General features: G+C 38.7%; 1 protein-coding gene across 1 annotated transcript in view; it reads left to right on the forward strand.

The window, feature by feature from the left end:
* DLC1 (DLC1 Rho GTPase activating protein) overlaps window positions 1-22,168 on the forward strand; it is a gene marked incomplete at its 5' end in the record, with an annotated part of 305,940 nt that overhangs the window by 43,893 nt on the left and 239,879 nt on the right. The window contains 2 exons of the mRNA XM_081333189.1: window positions 19,005-19,151; window positions 20,929-21,090. Of these exons, the coding sequence (XP_081189315.1) occupies window positions 19,005-19,151; window positions 20,929-21,090 (309 nt within the window). The remainder of the gene's footprint in view (window positions 1-19,004; window positions 19,152-20,928; window positions 21,091-22,168) is intronic.

Genomic DNA, 22,168 nt, shown 5'->3' on the forward strand with positions numbered 1-22,168 from the left:
GTTCACCGCCCTGAGTCCTTAGGGAGAAGGGCGGTATACAAATCAAATAAATAAAATAAATAAATAAATAATTTCAGTACATACACATATAAGAGAGACCTAGAAAATTTATTCAGCAAGGGTTCCAATGATAGCACTACGTTGTACTTCTCTCGCTCTTCTCCAATCTGGCGTTATCATTATAGAGAGAGTTGGAAAGAAATGAACCCAAATTGACTTGGGATTTTTCCCCACATTCCTCTAATATCAGCACAGAAATTGTTGCCTTCTGCCATGTCCCCAGAATGTTGCTTTATTCTTATCCCCAGCCCATAAAAGCAATTTAAACTCCGTAGCTGTTCTAGTTTTCAATAGTGTTTTCTGTAATGCATTGGATTTATATGTATTCTTAATAATTTTAAAAATACGAATCCCAGGCATATTTACTTAAAGTATAAAATCTTTGAACACCGGGATGGATAAAAAACAGTCCTTTATTGCTAAAAGATCATAATAAGCAATAAAAAGTAACCGTTTAAAGCATATCTACCTAATCTAAGCTTTCGCTGGTCCTCTGCCAGTGTCATCAGAGAAAGCATTGAAGATTCGAAAAACCGTTGGTAAGCCTGTTTGCTTCTGCGCTCTGCTCATTGGCCGCATGATGGACCTTGCTCTAGCCAATCGTGATTGTTCTGACTCTCTTGCATCGCTTCCCTTTTAATTCACTTGTTTTATGTCTAACTGCTTGTTTAATGGCTGACCTACTTTCTGTGTGTTATGTAATGGTTTCTGGGCTGAGCTAGACTTGCTGTCTCCGGGCTGTTAAGTAGGTTTGGAGCGGGAAACTGCTACTTTAAACCTATTGGTCACCACCTAGAGGCCAACCATATAAATAGCTGCGCAGCAGCTATTAGCTTGCTTCTGTTCTGTTCTGAGTTAAAATAAACTTGTTGCTGTTTCAACACTCCGTCTCGCTTAATGCCTCAAGAACCAAATATTTAACATTTTCCAATTTTTCCCCCAACCATGGATAGGAGTTTAAAACACTTCATCAACACTGTGGTTGTTGGCAAGAAAGGATGCTTGGCTTCCACAGAGACATTCGCCTGTAATGCCTGACCAACACTTTCCATAGCACTTGTCAGGTCTTCTGTGGGCTTCTCATAAATAGAGTTTTAGTGCTCTTTGGAAAAAAAAATAAAAAAGCTAGACCTGTTTTGAAAAGCAGGTGTTGCGCTCTTTTGAAAACTGTTTTTAAAAACAGAAATAACATTAGTTCTGAAATAAATTGAAGACTGAGTTAAATAAAGACAGACATCTGGATTCTACCAACTGCACTTTGTTAGTTCTGTCATCATTGTCATCATAAACAGCTGAAAACAGCAGGTTTTCTGCTGTTTATGCCATCAAGGGTCTTTATGTGGCAAGTCTTGCTACTATTTTTGGGAATTTGGGGAGTGGACTTTACTGTTTTATCTTTGGTGGCACTAAATATTATCCTCCACAATATCAGAACTGGATTCGTTCTTTTTTAATATATTTTACTGATTTTTTTGCAATAACAATCTTTAGTGCTTGGTAAACAACGTGTTGCCTGGGTTCATGTATTTAACAACAATCAATAATAATTAATTGCTATGATTTCATAATCAACATACTAACTAGAAATACATTTCCTTGAACTTCTCTTCTTCCAATAGTATTGGAACATTGAGCAAATATAGGTCTTAGTACTTTCGATACACACAAAATTGAATATAAACATTTTTTGAGTATTTATACAAATAATAATAACATCAGTATGTAGTGTCTTTTCTAATCAGCTTATGTTACAGTTGCATTTGCAAAAAATCATCTTATTAAATCACTATAGGTCCTGTTTTTAGAATTCTTATTTAAGCTTAATTTCCCCTCAGTATTCAAAACATTTCTTGACCCTTATGATTTTCTCAAAATTGATTACATTTAAATATCCAAAACATTTTGTTCACTTAAGCCATCCCAATATTTTTACATTTCCCATATCACAAAAAATACTATACTACTTATAAATCACATCTCTCTTACTATAGGTTCCATTCATATCCAAAATTTAACTATTCTTTTAACCATATTCAAACAAGTGTTTAGTCATATAGTACTCCATCTGGTAGGTCAAATCATCTAATCTCTTAAATCTAGTTCTCACCTTTTTCTTTTGCCAAACAGCTTTCTGAGTCAGTGTTTTGCTTGCCAGGGGATTCTTCCTGTATTTTTATGAATGTTGTTAAGAATGGGAAAGACAGATTGAGTGAAGTGCTTTTGAGGGGGAGTTTTGCCCATTTATATTTGTTAAAAAGCTTCCACTTTCCTTCTCCCTCAATTTGTCTTTTCATTTTTTGTCTCCCAACTCTACTGGTTCTCCTGACAGCTCTATAATGCATTTTATCGGATCTTCTTTCTTATCCTCGGGTTTGTTTTGAAGTCCTGAAAAATAAAATGCCCTTTTCATTTCCAATATTATAGCAGAATCTTGCAGATTTTTCTTTGTCTGTATAAAGCTGTAATTCTCATCGTTAATAACCTCCATCTATGGGTCACTTTCCTCTAGTTTGTGTTCTATTGTCTGATTTATTTGTTCATTCTTTGCCATCTGTTTCTGAGAGTGTTTTTTTTGTCAAGGATGTGCTCATTTATATCATCTAAATTATTTTTAATTTCATCATGATTTGAAACAATTGTCATTTGAATTAGTTGCAACATAGCATGCATTTCCTCCTGGAAGATATTTGCCTTGTCTTGAGGTATTACTCCTGCAGGTCTCTGATGGTCCAGAGTTGGAATTTTGGAAGAGAATATTGAGTGTGGTTTCCTACCACTTTTAGTTAGGTATGCAACCTCCATTTTCATCAAACCAACCAGTCTTAAGTTCCAAACAACAAAGTCTTATATAGTTCTTATTTTTATGTATGGTCTTTATAGTCCAATGTGTTTCCAATTGTCAATCTGCCACTAACAGCAATATTTTATAATGGTTCTTCTGCTCAGGAGTCCTATAAGTATCAACCAACCAAAACTGCAAAATGTTCAACCATTTAAGAACAATTCAGTAGTTTCCCCTCTAGAAGAATAGACAAAAAGTCAAGGTTTTTCTTTCAATTCTTGAGCTTGAAGATCATAGCTCAGTAAGTGTTTATAATCCAGGAAGGTCAGCAGTTTTTATAACAATTGTAGTTCTCATTCTGCAGTAGATAGCCCAGTGTATTTTCTTTCCTCTGTTTCCAGCTGTTCTCTATTTAGCTAAGAGTCACTGAGGATCAAAGGAACAAGTTGTTCTCTGTTTCTGGGCATCTTGCCAATTTCTGAGCCAAGGCAGCTGTAGTTCTATACTCTGATCCACCACTAGATGTCAGTAACTATTTATTTTCCAACTTTTAAAACAGAAAATTATTTTCTTGTAATTTCATCAATACTCTTTCAAATGGAAAATATTAACAATTTCCCTACTTTACAGGTTTATCCAGACTATAGCTTTATGTAAATCCATTTCAATGTATTTCTGTCCCCCATAAAAATTAAATTGCCGCTTCTGTATATGGAACAGCAGGGTTATAATCCTCCTCCTTCTCACTTTCAGAGGATTTTTTTACTTATTGGGGTTCTTTTCCAGGAAATCAGTTGCAAAATAGAGAAGAGAAGATCGATATTCTCACCCAGTTCCAAACACGCTGTTCACAGTTGTTCTTAGTTAGTGCTTTTGGACTTCAGATGCTAGTAGCTTGGGCTAGTCACCAGAGTGAAGCTAGTCTTTCTCCTGTCAGTTGAGAGGGCTTCCACCAGATCAAATGAATCAACCACCATCTTTCCCTGATTGATAGGGGGGGCTCCTTCATCACCTCTCCGGGGTGACTTTAGACCATTTAGGGTCCCCTGGCAGGAAAAAACCAGTTGTGGGGTGCAGAGCCCCACTATTGATCGACAATGTTACTACGATGCAAAACTGGAAGTCCAGAACTGGATTCCTCCTTCATTTGTTATCAGTAATACAATTCCCTTGAAACAATGCTTGCCTGCCTGTTCATTGCCTCATTCTTCAGTTTTCCTTCATGACTCATTTGTCAGCAGGACTATTTTAAATTCTTCTTTCAAAAGAGTGATAGTTCCTGTTAGATGTATCATTGTTACATCATAGTTGTTAGATGTATCATTACAGTTGTTAAATGAATCTCATGATGAATCTCATCATTAAGCACTTTCTGGCCCATTGATTTTGCTTGTCAGAAATCAATGTTGTGATAGTCATAGGTGTGAGGACTGGTCATAAGTCAGTTTTTTCAATGCCAACGTAACTTCAGTCATTAAATGAATAGTTAGGACTACCTGTATGTCTGAAAGAGATTTCCTCTTGGTTGATAATGTAGCTTCAGGAGAGTTGGAATTCAGGTGTTCGAAGGGATTTCACTTCGATCTGGGCACGATTATTTTTTTTAGATGAATATTTTTGATTCTGTATTTAGAATGAATTGAATCAGATGAACTATCCCAGAGAAAGAACATCATTAAGCTTTTTTTTAAGCATTCTGTAGTGCAACCTTCCCCAATATGAATATCTGCACTGTGTTGGAAAATGTTGGGATTTGTTGACTAACTTTTATGGAGGGCACTAGATGGGAGAAAATTACTCTGTGCCTTATAGTTGTAGTAAAATATTTTGGATGTTCCCAAACATATACAATTGGAAAATGAATTGCTTTATTCTTAATCCTACATAAGAATTTGTCATTGTGTGTGACTAAATTAGGGATTCGGTAGCCAAATACTGTACAAGGTCTGCAACTTTTGAAGATTTCCAACTTGTGTTACACAGCACACATACATTTTATTTATTTATTTATTTATTTATTTATTGATGGGATTTATATCCCGCCCTATCTCCCGAAGGACTCAGGGCGGCTAACAACAAAACATATAATAAGTACAGAAATCAAGATAAAAATAAAATTGAAATCATCTGTGCAATAAATTAAAATTAAAGAAATTAAAAATAAATTAAAAATTCTAAATATAAATTAATTAAAGTGCTTGTCAGTCCAGGTCAGCCTGGTGGAACAGGAGTGTTTTGAGGCCGCGGCGAAAGGATTGGAGGTTTTGGGCCATCCGAAGCTCAGGGGGGAGCTGATTCCATAGGGCTGGCGCTCCCACAGAGAAGGCCCTCCCCCTGGGGGTCGCCAGCCGACATTGCCTAGCTGACGGTACCCTGAGGAGGCCCTCTCTGTGTGAGCGTACTGGACGATGGGAATTTGTTCCCGGCAGCAGATGGTCCTGCAAGTATATTGAATGTAATATTGAATGGTGTTTATTGAAATAAACACCAAAGATGAATGAGTGTAAATAACAAGCTCCTTTTCTGTCTCAGTTCGATTTTTTGATGATGCAAGAGATCCTATCAAATATGTTGGACACTATTTTCATAGTTTATTTTATTGTGTAGTAACTGTAATAAAATTAAATCTCTATGCAAGATCTGCTATTTTCATTAACAGGCTGCCCACACTGATGTGTCCTTGGCTGGGGATCAATCTAGACAGAGTTGGCTTTTTATTTCTTCAGTTTCCATTATTTATTTATTTTATTTTATTTTTATTACATTTATATCCCGCCCTTCTCCGAAGACTCAGGGCGGCTTACAAGCTTAGCAGTGGTTGTTGGCTACAATTCTTCTGATAGGGGAAAAACTGTGCTTATCTTAGAAGCTTGGTAAAATTCTCAGTGGTCAAGTATGATTGCAAATGCTGAATTAAATATAACTACTTTGTTTTGTTCGGTTTCTTGAAATGTGGGTTCCTTTTGCCATTTCTCTGACAGTACCACCTTCAGTTTTCAAAGTGAGAGTTCCTCATTATTATGCAGCTGGTTCCAGTTGTCTTAGAACAGTGATTTAAGTGGAAATGGGCAAAGTTGGAAGCCACTCGTGAAATTACATTTACAGGAATGCTTTTGGTTGCTGATCACTTTTCAATTTTCACATAGCATCAAACAAGCATGAATCTATGCCAACAGTTTTCTGGAATCTGACATTAAAAGGCTAGCAACAAATATGATAAAGGATGTATTGTATAACAGTTTCGTAACTAAATTCAGGACAACTGTAAGGCAGGGGTGTCAAACTGATGGCCCACGGGCCGGACGCCTCACATGGAAGCCGCGCCCACCCCATCACCGGCAATGGCAAAACAGTCCCGATACGCTGCGCGATGTCATGTGACGTCGCAAGTTTGACCTGTCTGCAAGGCAAGCCACAGATATACACCTATACACATTGTTGACCAAAGATTCTACTGACATATTGTTGGAGAATTTTGTTTACAGTATTATGTACTCAATACTCAGTTTATTGGTTTGTATCCTGTACTTTCTCACAACCTACACTGCCAATGATAGCAGTTGCAAAAACAGCCAAACCCAGTGGGAATCTCCAGCATTGTTTCTTCTACTTTTTTTGGATAGCCTTCTGGTTGTTTGCGTGCATAATCAGGAGAAGTTTAACATGTAGTGTCACCACTACTCTTTAACCCCCTTTCTTAGACCACATTATACACCCCGTCCCACTAGTCTATCTTCCTTTTCTGAAGAGGGAGGGGGGAAGAGGAGGAGGGTTGGTTTCAGAACGTTTTGTTACCAGGCCAGGTAACATCTTCTATGGTGTTTAGTGAATTTTTGTGTCAGTGTTCTACTTTTTATAAGGGCTTCAGGTGTGGGAATGTCAAGTGAGGGTCTTGTGATGATGATGATGATGATAACTTTATTGTCACTTTGAATGTACACCAATCGGCATACATCAAAATGAAATTTTGTTGCATACAGCTCTCAAAGGGTCACCACCTCCCGCTCAAATTTCACATTGTCCATTTTAGTCTCTAGGGAGTGAACGATGGCAAACAGGACAGATGGAAATGGGGCTCCATGTGGATTAGCCCTCAAATTCGCTTGTATTCTGACAACCTCACCTTCTTTCCTTTTTCTGATCCTGACCCTTCCACCTTTTCCTTAAAGGGGCCTTGCTTCTTTTCGCCCCTGGAGCACGCTGCTGCCGCCGCCACCGACTCCTCCAAAAGCCCCACTCCCTTCCTCTAGTCCTGCCGACAGCCTCATCCAGTTCCTTCGCTCCATAAGCTCCAGGTCCTCTCCTCCTCTGCCTCCTCTGGAAACAGCCCTGATTTGCAGTAGAATCCATCACTGGGCCAGCAGTCAGATCTTGCTGCTGGTAGAACAAATTCAAACAGCGCCAATGACTTTTAACGGTCTCACCAACAATTCCAAAACAACTAGAAACTCGCCAGGCCAGCAAGGATTGTCGGTTGTATGTCGTATGATACCTTAGTTCCACCATGTTGCTCAAACACATTAAAATCTTCCTGATCATGTGGCCTATAGCCCTTACTATCCCTCCCAAAACTATTCACCTTCAAGAGCCAATGCAGCCGCAGCCATTCCAGGCCCCGCCATCTTAGAACTATGGGCCAGGTGTGAGTCATCAGTGGGAGGCTGGTTATGGGGAGATTATATCAGACCAAGGTCATAGAAGGTGAACTGCTGGGGGAGGGTTGGTGCGGTCTCTGGATGGCTGTTCGATTAATTTGGATTCTGAGGGGTTCATAGGCTGGTTGTAGATCAATGAGTCTGTTGATGGAATTGCTTATGGAGTGCCAGGCTTCAATGAACTACCGGGCATGCTGGGTGGTAGTGTGGCCAATGATTTTAGCATTGCTCCAATTGAACTGGTGTTGTTTGGTGTCAGTGTGGGTAGCGATTAGGGATTTGGGATCGTGGCATTTGACTGCTAGCCGGTGTTTGTGGATCCTGGTTTTTAGTTGACATGATGTTTGTCCTATGTAGAAGTGGTTGCAATTGTTACAGTTGATTTTGTACATTACATTGCTTCTTTCATCTGATTTATATGATTGTTTGCAAAAAAGGGGGGCAGATAGCTCTGGATTGGGATGTAGAGTATTGCCTTGCTTGTCTGACTTGTCAGTTCAGTTGAAAAAAGACTGGCATAACTGTCCAATTCTGCTTGAGTAACCCGACGTTAAGTAAAGCAAGACAGGGATGAGGACATCCACATTTTATGCAATGTATAATATTAGTATAAAATTTAAATTGAGTCCAACTGGCACTGGATTAAAGATGTTCAAGGATTTTTGCCAACAATCTTTGTAAAAGAACTCTTTCTTCTGAGGATGGGTGAGACAGGTTGCTTTGCCAGTCCAGAAAACTGGTAGAACTGAAGGCCTACAGCATAATCCTTTATGCATTTTCTTTTTAGAAATAAGTCTCATTGAATTTCTAGTGCATTTGGTAACCTTACCACTTTGCCTGATATCGCACAGTATCTTCCACTTGCTGTTTACCATATCAAAAATAGTTTGGCTATTATCTACTAACAGATTTCTGCATTTAGTCTTTGGTCTTCAACTTTAAGACATGTGAACTTCAACTCCCAAGATCCCCCATGGCTAGCTGGGGAATTCTGGGAGTTGGTTCACAAGTCTTAAAATTGCTAAGTTTGGAGAGCCTTGTTACGAATAAGAAAAAAAATAAAGCTTTCTGGATACAAAAGACCTATTACAGCTCTGACTATTTGATCCAGATTTCTCATAGACAGCTACAATGGCATGAAAACCAGTCCTTGCCCATGTGATATAACCATGAGTCGTCACGTCTGGGCATAAATTCCAAAACCATTGGATAACCTCTCGTAATCAAATGATATTTAGGTGGAAAATAAGCACTGGGTCACTGCCATCATAAAATAGTACAACTATTGAGACTGCAGATAGCCGAAAGAGAGCCAATTTGATATGCAGGTTATGCCATCAAAGTAGAAATTAGGACTTTGTGTGTTCTAGTTCCACCTTAGGCACAAAGCAAGCTGAGTGACTTTGAACCAGTTGTCCTCCCTGAGTCCTAGGAAGGAGGCAATGGCATACTAACACATGCACAGGTACACACACAAGAACCCCAAGAATCAGGGAAGGCCTGTGTGCTACTTGTACATATGTAGCACATCCGCTACATAAGAACTGAAGTATTAGACTTCATCACATTGCAGTGTTTCAAATGAATTTGCTTTCAGTGAAATGGTTAAGACTTGTAAGGCTATTTTTTTGTGTGTTTATTTTTGTGTTATTTCACTGGGATCCCATTCTTCCGTCAGTCGCTTCGATGAAAATAACTCTATAATTGCTAAGCTATTTTGTTGGGTGTTGTTGTTTTTTTGCTTTTGTAAAACTATATTTTGCTTTTGCTTTTCCTCCAAGGAGCATGGATAATTTGTAGATGGTCTATTTTAAAAGACTTCTACTAAATAGAAGGTTGGATTGCAGGGGAGTTACTGGCTTAAGGCCACCTAATGACTGAAGGTTAGAACTCAAGTGCTCTTGGCCTAAATTCAACACACCTGCTTCCTGCCTGTATGTTTAAGTTGCCCTTGAATAGGTCTGAAAATACAACAATAACAAGTCACCCTTGTACCAGAGAATTTCAGGAGCTGCTTCTGATACTGGAAATTCTCTCATCAAACTGATACTGACAATGGAAAATACAAAATAATATATCTGAGGCACTAGTGTTATTAGAAATCTCTTTGGCATCTGAAACCCTGTAAAGCAGGGGTCCTCAACCTTGGCAATTTTAAGACTTGTAAACTACAAGTTCCAGAATTCCTCAGCCAGCTTAGCTTTGCTCAGCTTTGCTGGCTGAGGAATTCTGGGAGTTGTAGTTTACAAGTCTTAAAATTGCCAAGGTTGAGGACCCCTGCTTTAAAGAACGCATTTTCGGCACATTTTCTAGGTTTTCTCTTGATCCCTAACCTCAAGAAGAACATATACAATCCATTACATAATCAGTTTTGTCCACATGCTTATATGGGATCATTAGTGAAAATAGTGGAAATTGCCAACTGTTACATCAGAAGCAGAATTTACATTTAAATAAAGGAATACTGAAAATCTCAGGGTGACTGTGACCAACCCAAACGTAACTATCACGCTAATCACATATGACATTTATAATATTACCATTGTCATCTTCCATCAGATCTTCCATGTAGGAAAATATGCACTGTGTAGTATTTCCCAGAAAACCATGGTAGCCAGAACTATCTTTCCATATCACATGTATTATGTCAACCAAGTCGAAGTAAATAATTTGAATTTGTCAAATGTTTTGGGTGTGTGGGGAAAAAAATGCAGTTTCAGATTAGAAACTGGTCCTGGGAACAAGGAAGAAAGATTTGTCTCATAAGAGAGAAAAGTTGGATCTAGATTTAGTTCTATGTGAAACCACAGGTTCCAATCAGTGTGATTACAGTAAATCTTGACTCAGCTCATTTCCTATGCCTGACCCAATTCAAAGATGTTAACATCGACATGGAGTACATATATAAACAGATATGAATGCTATCCCTTTCAGCATTCTGGTCAAGATTTTCTACGTAGATTTTTAGGTGTGTCAGCTTTAATTTTTTACGAGTACATTTACTAGCTGTTTAAAACTCTGCAGTATACCATATGGAAAAGTAATAAATGCAAAATATTTGTTTTAAGGCCTGGAGTAGAATTCAAATAAAAACTGAAGTATTTCACAGCATACTTGACTTGGCGATCAGAGACCCACATTTCTGAATGCGTTTTTAGCCAAATTCTTGAATGTGAGTATTTCTCCTTCTGCATGCAGCTCTGTAGGGATTTCTGAAAAGCTTCTGCTCAACTCTTCAGGGCAGCCCAAGGTACTTTGCTGCCTAAGTCAAAAGACAAAATGGCATCCTCTCCAATGTACTTACTGGCAGACAAGTTGTACTTCAACAACTGCAACAGAATTTCTCTGAGTTGATTTCTGGGTTTTGCGTCTGCAGCACATGGCCGTGCGAGAGCGGACCTCCACTCCCCACAGCTAGTTTTTTCCTACTTGGGAGGGTCCTAGATGGGTCCGAAGTTGCCCCAGAGAGGTGACTGTGAAAGAGGGGTGCCCCGTCGATCTGGAAAAAGCCCTCCAAACCCAACAGGAGAAAGGCTAGCGTGAGATCAATGTCTAGCCCAAGCTGCTTGCAGCCGAAGTCCCAGAGCACGAACCTAAGCATCGGTGAACAGCGTGCTTGGAATTGGTGAGAGTACTGATCTTCTTTCTTCTATGTACTATTTAAATCCTTGAAAAGATCCCCAAAGCAAGAAAACCTCCAGAAATGAAAGGAGGGGACTATATCCCCATTCCCTAACAGATGGAAGCAGCGAATTAACATAAAAGGTGGAAAGAGATATACTAAAATTTGATTTAAAATATTTAAGTCTGGACAAATCTAGGAACTAAAAAATGGTCAAGATTATACTCTAAAAAATTTCTGATGGAATTATAAAAATATATAACAAAAATAACTTTTTGATTGAAAGAAAAACTGAAAAAAGAAATAACTGCTGACATCTAGTGGAGAATCAGAGAATAGAACACTAAAGACTCAGAAATTGGCAGAATGGCCAGAAACAAAGAAAAAGTTGTTCCTCTGAATTGCAAATAACATTGAAGACAGCTGGGAACAAAGGAAGAGCCAGCTATAAGATTAAAAAGTGTTTGAAAGAAGAAGAAAAAACACCTGTACTGTTGCTTAAAACCTAAGAATTGTTTATGGGGGGGGAAACCTTGGCTTTTTGGCTAATCTTTTAGAGGAGAATTTTCAGGAAGGATTTAATTTTAATTTTTATAAATTGACTTTTCAATTAAAACCTTGATGAAAGATTATTTGAAGGAGGGAGACAACATGGATATCATATACGTATCAAAAAATGACAGGATGCCCCATTCAATATTTTCTCCTGAAGGACTTAGCCTGGAAAACCATTCGCCTCCAGAAGCAATACTTCAAGGCAAGATAAATGCTTTCCCGGAGAAAATATATGTAATGTTAGGACAAATACAAATGACAATAGATTCAAACTAAGACAAAATTCGAAACAATTTTGAGGATTTAAATAAGCATATTTCCAATCTAAATCTACAATAAAAAAAAATACCCAGGAAATAACAACAAAAGAACAAACAAATCAGACAGCAGATTACAAACTAAAAGAGTATGATCAAATTGATGAAATAACAAAGGAAAAGAATTATAATTTGACTCAAACAGAAAAAAATCTACAAGGTTCTGATACAAGAAAAATGGAATTATTAGGAGAACTATTAAAGTTTGGAGGACAGAAAGAATTTATCTTACTTACTTCATCTTTTGTATTCCTAACAACATTTGTAAAAATACAGGAAGTGTTGGGCAAGCAGATTACATCAACTTGGAAAATTACTTGGCAAAAGAAGAAGATTAGAGACAGATACAAGAAATTTGACTCACCCTACCAGTGGGTTTTTTACATGAATAAACATTTGTTTGAATATGGCTAAAAGAAAGAGAATTTCGAACAATAAAGGAGCCTTATAACAAGAAGGATAATAAGATTTAAGTAATATAGTATGTTTTATAATATATTAAATATTAAAATAGTAGGTTGATGTAACTTTTATTAATATATAAGTAAAATATAAGCTTGTCGATCAGAAGGTCGGCAGTTTGGCGGGTCAAATCCCAAGTGCCGCGTAACAGAGTGAGCGCCTGTTACTCGTCCAAGCTTCTGCCAACCTAGCAGTTTGAAAGCACGTAAAAATGCAAGTAGAAAAATAGGGACCACTACGGTGGGAAGGTAACAGCGTTCCGTGCGCCTTTGGCGTCTAGTCATGCCGGCCACATGACCACGGAGACGTCCTCAGACAAGTGCTGGCTCTTTGGCTTTGAAATGGAGATGAGCACTGGCCCCTAGAGTTGGAAATGACTAGCACGCATGTGCAGGGGAACCTTTACCTTTACCTAAAATATAAACTGATTAAAAAGGATGTTATATCTAAATAATATAAGACAGATAAAAGGTATAGTATTTTTATAATGCATGACATAAAATATTGGGATGATGTACCTAAATGGGAAAATTTAGACAGCGAGATGACTAATATGAAGAAATTATGACTGACAATATAAGGGAATCTAAGTGAACAAAATGTATAAAAATAGGATGTATGCTGAACTAATGAGATGATGGTTAGGAGAATAATATAAGCTGAAAAAATGTTATATAGAGAGATTATTATTATTTGTATAAATATACAGTAAAAAAATGCCTATACCTAATCATTTATATACTGAAAATATTAAGAATTATATTTTGGCTAAGGCTGAAGAAGGAAAATAAAAATGGGAGAAGGGAAGATCAAAGAAATATACTATTAATTAATATATTAATTATGGAATTATCAAATTTAATCATTATTGAATGTTAATTAATTATTACTGTCCTTTTTTTCTTGTTAAAATAAAAACCAAGACAACACGCTGTACACCAGGCACTGGAGATTGTTATAATTAAAAACCAATAAAATATCTATCTATCTATCTATATATATACATATATAAAAAGAATGATGCTGAACAAGTGAAACAATGGTTGAAAACTAACCAAGAACTTAAGAGAAATTTCCTAACAATGAGAGCAATCAACCAATGGAATAGCTAGCCTTCAGAAGTTCTGGGTGCTCCATCACTGGAGGCTTTCAAAAAGAGATTGGACAATCATTTGTCTGAAATGGAATAGGATCTCCTGCTTGAGAAGGGGGTTGGACTAGAAGACCTCCAATGTCCTTTCCAACTCTATTATTCTATATTCTAAGTTCTGTAGCAGATGTATTCTGCTCTGTAAAAGAAAGGAAGCGCTAAGGAACTTCTACTGTTGCTCCATTGATGTTGCCTGGTTCTATGGAACAACAAAAATGTCTCTGGGTCACTTTCCTGTGTAGTCAGTGGTGGGATTCAGCCAGTTCGCACCAGTTCAGCAGAACCAGTAGCTAATTTTGTTGCCCAGGCCCAGAAGGGGCTTCCGGAAGCAGCATCCACACAGAGAACCGGTTGTTCACCTATTTGAATCCCACTACTGTGCGTAGTGCTTGTAGAAGATTGAACCACTATTGGCATCAGTATGCACAACAAATTTATTCATGTCCTTGAATGAACGTGCATAAGATGGTGAAGGGTAGATGCCCCAGTATCCACTTACTCTGCTTTTTTCATTATTATCTATTTAATGCATTTCTATGTTGTCCCCCAATTACCAAATTCAAAATCTATAATAAAAGCATTGAAAAAACATAACAGTAAAAATACATACATATAGTACATTATATAAAAAACAGGATATTTAGGAAATACATTAATTACTGAGAGTCTGGCCTATCCTTCTCCAGACATTCCTGATTCCAAGGTAAAATCTATTCATTGTTTCAGACAATCAGTTCTTCTTTTTAACTAATCATGAACACAAGCAAAGTGGAAGTGAAACCGGTGTGTGCAGAACTTGTGTGCAGAAACAGCTGTGCATCCCTCTGCACTTTAAGCTCACATATATTCACCCAGCACACTGGTGGCCATTCCCAAGAAGGTGGCACAGATCCAATGGTTTCTCATATCTTTCTCTGAGTAGAGGAGAATTATAACTTGGGCCGCAATCTCTCATCATTACAGTTCTAAATATAATAAAAAAGAAACAGATACATAATCAGCTTCTTCCATGTAGTCTTTAGTTTTTATTAACTTTTGGACTTAGTACTTTTCCACTTTGTGTACGTCCAGCCCATTTGCACTGTGCATTAACAATAACTGAAGACAGCTGCATTTAACCAAGTTTCCAAATATTACAGATCTTAGGACTAAGATCAGTACAAAATATTACAAATAAAAGTCACAATATAAAATAGCAGCTCCACATAATTTTCAGGTTTTACTGAACATGACAATTCAATGTGCTTCACTTTTGGAAGCCTCATCGAAGTTCTCCATGAGATCTGGAACTTCATCATCATCTTCTTCTCCTGTAGCAAGAAGTGCTTTCCCATCCACAGATTGTTTTGGTAGAGCTTCTGCCAGTCTCCTCAAACTTGTCAGACTATCAGTGCCAAGCTGGTTTAGGATGCTAGGCAGGGCTTTTTTTCTCACAGAACGCTCAGAACGGAGTTCCGGCACCTTTTTTGGATGGAACCTTGTGGGGTAGGCAAGGTGGGTTGTATGACGTGTGTGAGTTCCGGCACCTTTTTCTTTTACAAAAAAAGCACTGATGCTAGGCAACATTTCAGTCCGCTGCTTTGTCTCAGCCATGTAGTCAATTAATATCTATGCTTATGTGAGAGAATCAGCAGAATCATTTCCAACACCCATGCATTTAATTTACTGTCTGTATAGAGACTCACATAAAAAGTGATTGCCCTGGAAAGCAAAATTCCCGAAAACAGTATGTGGGAGAGTTTTGCTCACCTGAACATCGTGGCTGTTTTGAACTTACACATGACAAATGTAAAGCTTGCTTACTTTTGTGGTGTCACTCTCCTGATTTTTAAATCCACCGCATTTAAAAATTAAAAACATATACATACTTCATGGATTTTGAGATTTAGTTCATTTTCTGAAGGTCCTGTGTGTAATCTTGAGAACAGCCTTTCTCGACTTCGTACTGGCAAATCTGTGTTCGACTACAACTGCCGCTATCCCCAGTCTGCTTGGCTGGGATATGTAGGTCTCAAGAGCAACAAAGCCATCAATATGGCAATAACATTAAATGTAAAAGCTTACTAGGATTCCCATTGTACAGTAGCTAGCAACATTGGTGAATCCCCCTTCTTAATTCTCACTGTTCTGGACTTCGTGGTTTACAGTTCGTCTAAATAAATATTTCCATAGCACCAAAAAGCTTCAAGTGTTGCAAATAGTACTCAATGCAGGCAATCGGTGATCAAAAGAAAGTCAAGACGTTTTCTTGTGCTCCAACTATGAAAGGCTAAACCTCAAATTTTTATGTGGACTTCCTGAGCCTACCATGGAAAAACAAAGATCTTATATGGAATTTGGGGCATAAGGCAAAAATGTTTCAGTAGAATGCTTTGCTTATTCCAAAGAAGTATATTTCCTTTTTCCTCCAGACTGGAATGTATCAAAAAATATGTGAGGAAAAGCGTGTGGAGTTCCTGTTCTATATGCAGGAATGTATATAGCGCAGCAAACAATATGGCCTGTATTAATAATAATAATAATAATAATAATAATAATAATAATAATAATAATAATAATAAGAAGAAGAAGAAGAAGAAGAAGAAGAAGAAGAAGAAGAAGAAGAAGAAGAAGAAGAAGAAGAAGAAGAAGAAGAAGAAGAAGAAGAAGAAGAAGAAGAAGAAGAAGAAGAAGTTGGAAGGGACCTTGGAGGTCATCTAGTCCAACCCCCTGCTCAGGCAGGAAACCCTATACCATTTCAGACAAATGGCTGTCCAGTCTCTTCTTAAAAACTTCCAGTGTTGGAGCATTCACCACTTCTGGAGGCAGGTTGTTCCACTGGTTAATTGTTCTAACAGTCAGGAAGTTTCTCCTTAGTTCTAGGTTGCTTCTCTCCTTGATTAGTTTCCATCCGTTGCTCCTTGTCCTGCTTTCAGGTGCTTTGGAGAATAGCTTGACTCCCTCTTCTTTGTGGCAGCCCCTGAGATATTGGAACACTGCTATCATGTCACCCCTCACCCTTCTTTTCATTAAACTACACATACCCAATTCCAGCAACCGTTCCCTATATGTTTTAGCCTCCAGTCCCCCAATCATCTTTGTTGCTCTTCTCTGTACTTTCTAGAGTCTCGACATCTTTTTTACATCATGGTGACTAAAACTGGAAGCAGTATTCCAAGTGTGCCCTTACCAAGGCATTGTAAAGTGGTATTAGTACTTCACGTGATCTTGATTCTATCCCTCTGTTAATGCAGCCTAGCACTGTGTTGGCTTTTTTGGCAGCTGCAGCACACTGCTGGCTCATATTTAAGTGATTGTCCACTAGGACTCTGAGATCTCTCACACAGTTACTACTATTGAGCAAGGTACCACCTATACTATACCTGTGCATTTGATTTTTCCTGCCTAAATGTAGAACCTTACTTTTTTCACCATTGAATTTCATGAATAAAATATCATGGATAAAAAAAGAATTTGGTATGATAATGAAATTGGGATCGTCAAATGTGGCTCCACATTTAATGAAAGCTGGTCCATGTTCTTCACAAGCAAAGTAGATTCTTCTCAACAGCCTGGAGAACTTTCAAATTTAGTCTCCTTGGTTCAAAACCACTTCTTGTTCTCATCAGTACATACCATCTGATGGCCCTCCCCCCCCCTCTCTATTCTTGATTTCTGTTTCAACAAAGAGAAAATTAGGGACAGGCAGAGAAACTGGAAATAGAAACTCTATTGAGCTTTGATAAAGGACTAGAGATCTGAATAACAGTGTGAACCAGAACAATAGGAGTCCAGCCGTACTTTGCATTAAATATATAGCATATCCTCCAATATATTTTTAAAATAAAAATTAAAGAGAAAGCAATGTAAATAAAGGTGAAATAATGAAAGACACATTAATACTGTCTTTCCCCAAACATATCATCTCCTCTAAGACAGTGAATGCTTTTCTAAATTTTATCCCTGTGGATAACTCTACCTTGGAGGGATCAGGCTATGAAGAGAAGTTGAAATCTCCACTTCTCTTGTATTGGCATCAGCATCATCTCAATTATTATCTCCATGTTTTGAGTAAAGGCTGCACAGCTCTATATGAAATAATGTGTAGCTTGATACTTTGAAGTTTGGATTTCTAGAATCCAATCTGGGCCGGTCACTGGAACCAGAGGTTTAGTCTTCCAAGCTTTCAGACTTATGCTGTGGCCCATCCTCAGGAAATTTCTTTCTATCAGAATGTGTGCTTTGGGCTGTTGTACGTGTAGTATTTATGTGGTGTCTGGTTGGGCGTGGCTTCTTATCAGTTGATTGAGGTGTTGGATAGTTCAGCTATTGAGTCATTGGCTGTTGTTTCCTTGTGCTGCCTAGTCCTCATCTCCTATGTACCTGATAAGCTGGTGGTAAATCGACACTCCTGTTGATTGATGAGAGGCCCATTTCCCAGGCTTCAATCACTTCCCTGTCTATCTTTGTACCTGCTTGACCAACAATCTTAGTAGCTGTGAAATTGAATGTATGTCCTTGTTCACTGCTACCAATGAGTGTGAGTCTCCTCGGGCTTCTCACTCCTCGGGCCAGCATGGCTTGGTTTCCATCCCTCCCTACTTCTTCCCTACTTTCCAATCCTCTCTTCCCTCCCCCCCCATTGCTAAATATCAGGGTTGCGATGCTTGTCTAGCAGAATGGCAGCCACGACATGATATTTCAATGTCCCCATATTATCAGGCATAATGTATCCTTGCAATATATATGCTCCTGGTCAGAGATAAGTCCAAGTTGATCTTAATAGACATGGTCTGGTGGCACTGAATCCTCAGGAATGAACAACATAGGCTTTAGCCATATTGGACTGTAATATCCATCTGCTAAATTATGATTCAAGGCTTTTTCATTAGTTATGCCTTGCCCTTAGAACTGGATGCTTTGTGCAGGATGATTCCCATGCAGAATGGGACCAGACAGACTACAGTCTAAATCCCTGCCTTTTTTCATGCCAGAATTCAAAATACCCAGTTCCGAGTTCTCCAGTGAAACTGTCCTGCAGGACTCACTTGTGAATCTGTTCCCTACCTGTGGCTTGCCTAATCAAAATGTTCAGGTAGCAAGAACAAGAGGGGAAATGGTAAGCAAATTGGGCATCGGGCTGCAGGGATTGTCCTCAGCTAAGCTAGCTTACTTCTGATCCGGTTCCAGCCAGAGATGCAAAATGGAGGGAAAATGCTTCTTGGTGTGAAGAATGCCATTGATGAGAGAATGTAGCCCAGTGCTCCCTCCACCCCTTTCCTCCTCCTCCTTCTTTTCTCCCCAAATGTGAGCTTGCTGCCTATTATTCAACCCTGTTTTGTTAAATTAGAGAACAGAGAGTTTTTTATTCCTTCCCAGAAGTGCCCTTTCAGATTCTGTAACTGTGTGTTCTAATCCCCAGGAAGCAAGAGACCAGGATCAGTCACGACTGGACTCCATGGTACTACTCATTCTGAAACTGGATCAGCTGGACCAGGATATTGAGAATGCTCTCAGCGAAAGCTCTTCGCCTTCCAGCACGTTGACCCACCCAGAAAAGCCCATGGCCGTAAGTCCGCTCAACCTTTTATTCCAGTTGTTTATATTTACTTGCCACATTTTTGCCTTGTTGCTTCTTTTTCTTTTCTTGCTCCCATTGTCCTCTCAGCTCAAGTATCTGCAGTTTCCAAAACATAAAGATAGATTTCTCGTTCTGTTTGTTAGATCTAGCTCTGCCTTCCAGAGGCTGTTCTCATTGTGCCTCCTAGCAATTCTAGTCTAGAATATCTGGAGGCAACAAGGCAGAGCTGGCTTCTGTTTCTGCCTTTTGTCTCCCTCCATGCTTGGTTAATGATAAGATTCTTAGACCAAATCTGCTCCAAGTTTCCCAAACTTGCCAGAGCTTCTCCGTTTTTTAAAGGCAGAATGAAAGTCAAACCAATCGAATGATCTGATGTTGCTGGTGCTGAATTGGAAAAGCTACGGAAGTATGGATGCAGCTTTCCTTGTTTTATTTATTATACCTTTCAATAAAGTCTCAGGGACTGCTTAAAAATCCCGCCTTTCTAAAAAGAAAGGACAAGTAATTATTTCTATGATATTGAATCATATTTAGAATTGGATAGAGTTAAACTGAATAAATTAAATTTCATTATATTGCAGAAATTATGGTGTTGCACAGGTTCTGCTACAGACCGTACTTGTTTGCTGGGTTCTTTAAATCATTTACATGACGTGTTTCACGACAGAGTCCTCCCAAGAAAGGCTACAAAAGCTAACTTTATATGTAAAGCAAGAAAACGAAGAAAACAAACTAATCATTTGTAAACTTCAAGAGGCTGGCATATTTTGAATGATTCCCTATAAGAATTTTTTAACTAATGACGCTGGGAACATGCATTTGAATATCATATCTCTTTTTTTTTTAATCCCATTTATATCCCGCCCTTCTCCGAAGACTCAGGGCGGCTTACAATTTAAGCACAAACCAATGTGCTTAGCAATAGCCTTCATTCTATGTATATGCCTGCTTATTAGGGCTTCCCCCCCCCCAAGCGGCATTATTACAAAGTCAGCTTAATTGCCCCCAACAATCTGGGTCCTCATTTTACCTACCTCAGAAGGATGGAAGGCTGAGTCAACCTTGAGCCTGGTGGGATGCGAACCTGCACTAATTGCAGGCAGCTGGTGTTACTTAAGGAGGCATTAGCCCACTGCTCCACCAAGGCTCTTAAAAAAGAGATGCATTATCACACATAATTCAAAATGGTATATAGCCCATCCTACCTCATAGGCACCCCGTATAACCCAATATATAGTTTGGTGTGCATGTCCTGGTATATTCAAAGGGACTTAATTGTATGCAATAACGGTATGCTGGTACAGAGGGCTTAAAACCCTGGGGAAAAAAGAATGTTATCAGATGTTGGTTCACATTTTAAATGGAAAAAAGAAGCAATAGGAGATTTCACCTGCACGAGGTTCCATGTGATGATGTCACTCCAACTGGCTAAAGATTTCCAGATGTTGCTAAAGGTTTCAAATGCTTCCAAAGACAAAAGATGAAGACATAATATGATATGCACAGGAATTCTCAAGAGAAAACAGGCCAGAATTTTGAAACTACAGACTCCTGAACAAAACTACGTTTATTCTTTTCTTTGTGTAGCACACTAAAGCTTTGATCTTTAAGGTACTTTTCAGTAACGGAACAGCAGATATAGACGGCAATCTTAGTACAATAAGGCGGGGGAAAGAAATGAGTATGCTTTAACGTATTCCACAAAGTTAACAGCACTATCATCATGTGTGTGCAGTCACTAAAGAATTTTACTTCTCTTTTAAAGGATTCAGAATCACTTCCTGGAGGTACAGTAGACATCGTTACTTTAAATAACCAGCAAAAGAACAAACCACCACCATCACCTCCGCTACCTCCTACACTCTATGGTGCAGATAAAGCATTTCCTATCCCAATGGCTGGTTCTGGAGCAAAACCAAAGGCTGGGGTAAGCTAAAAAAAACACCTTTTAATATGTATGTGTGTGCTGGGGAAGGGTGTATCTCAAACCATGGTTACATCCTATAGTTTTATGCATATATATATATATATATATATATATATATATATATATATATATATATATATGCATAAATGTTGCTCTTATTCAATTCTACGTGGGGAAAAACCCGAATGACCAAAGATCTACATATATATAATTTATTTTTTTTATTTTAATTCCATTTATATCCCGCCCTTCTCCGAAGATTCAGGGTGGCTTAAAAGCTTAGCAGTAGCCTTCATTCTATGTATATGCCTGCTTATTAGGGCTTTCACACACACACCCCAAGCGGCATTATTACAAAGTCAGCTTAATTGCCCCCAACAATCTGGGTCCTCATTTTACCTACCTCGGAAGGAAGGAAGGCTTAGTCAACCTTGAGCCTGGTGGGATGTGAACCTGCACTAATTGCAGGCAGCTGGTGTTACTTAAGGAGGCATTAGCCCACTGCTCCACCAAGGATATATATATATGTGTGTGTGTGTGTGTGTGTGTGTGTGTGTGTGTGTGTGTTGGTGTATTCGGGTCTTTTCCCGTGTAGTATTGAAGGTTTCTTGGCGATGTTTCGGCGAGGTCACACTCATCATCTTCAGGCTGGTGTCTTCGGCTTCATGTAAACCACCTCTCTAAGTGGTTTACAGAGTCAGCCTATTGCCCCCAACAATCTGGGTCCTCAACAAACTGGGTCCTTAGTTTACCGACCTCAGAAGGATAGAAAGCTGAGTCAACCTTGAGCCAGTAAGATTCAAACTGCCGAACTGCTGGCAATTGGCAGTCAGCAGAATTAACCTGCAATTCTGCATTCTAACCACTGTGCCACCACGGCTCTTATTGCCCCCAACATTCTGGGTGTTCAATTTACTGACCTCAGAAAGAAGGAAGGCTAAGTCAACCTTGAGCCGGTCAGAATCGAACTGCTGGAAGTGAGTTGAAATTATCCTGCAATACTGCATTCTAACTACTTTGCCAGCACAGCTTTCCTTAACTTATCTGGATAGCCACTTATTAATACCTTTGAAATCCT

The sequence above is a fragment of the Vipera berus genome (genome assembly GCF_964194415.1).
Source record: "Vipera berus genome assembly, chromosome: 7".
Classification (NCBI taxonomy): Eukaryota; Metazoa; Chordata; class Lepidosauria; order Squamata; family Viperidae; genus Vipera; species Vipera berus.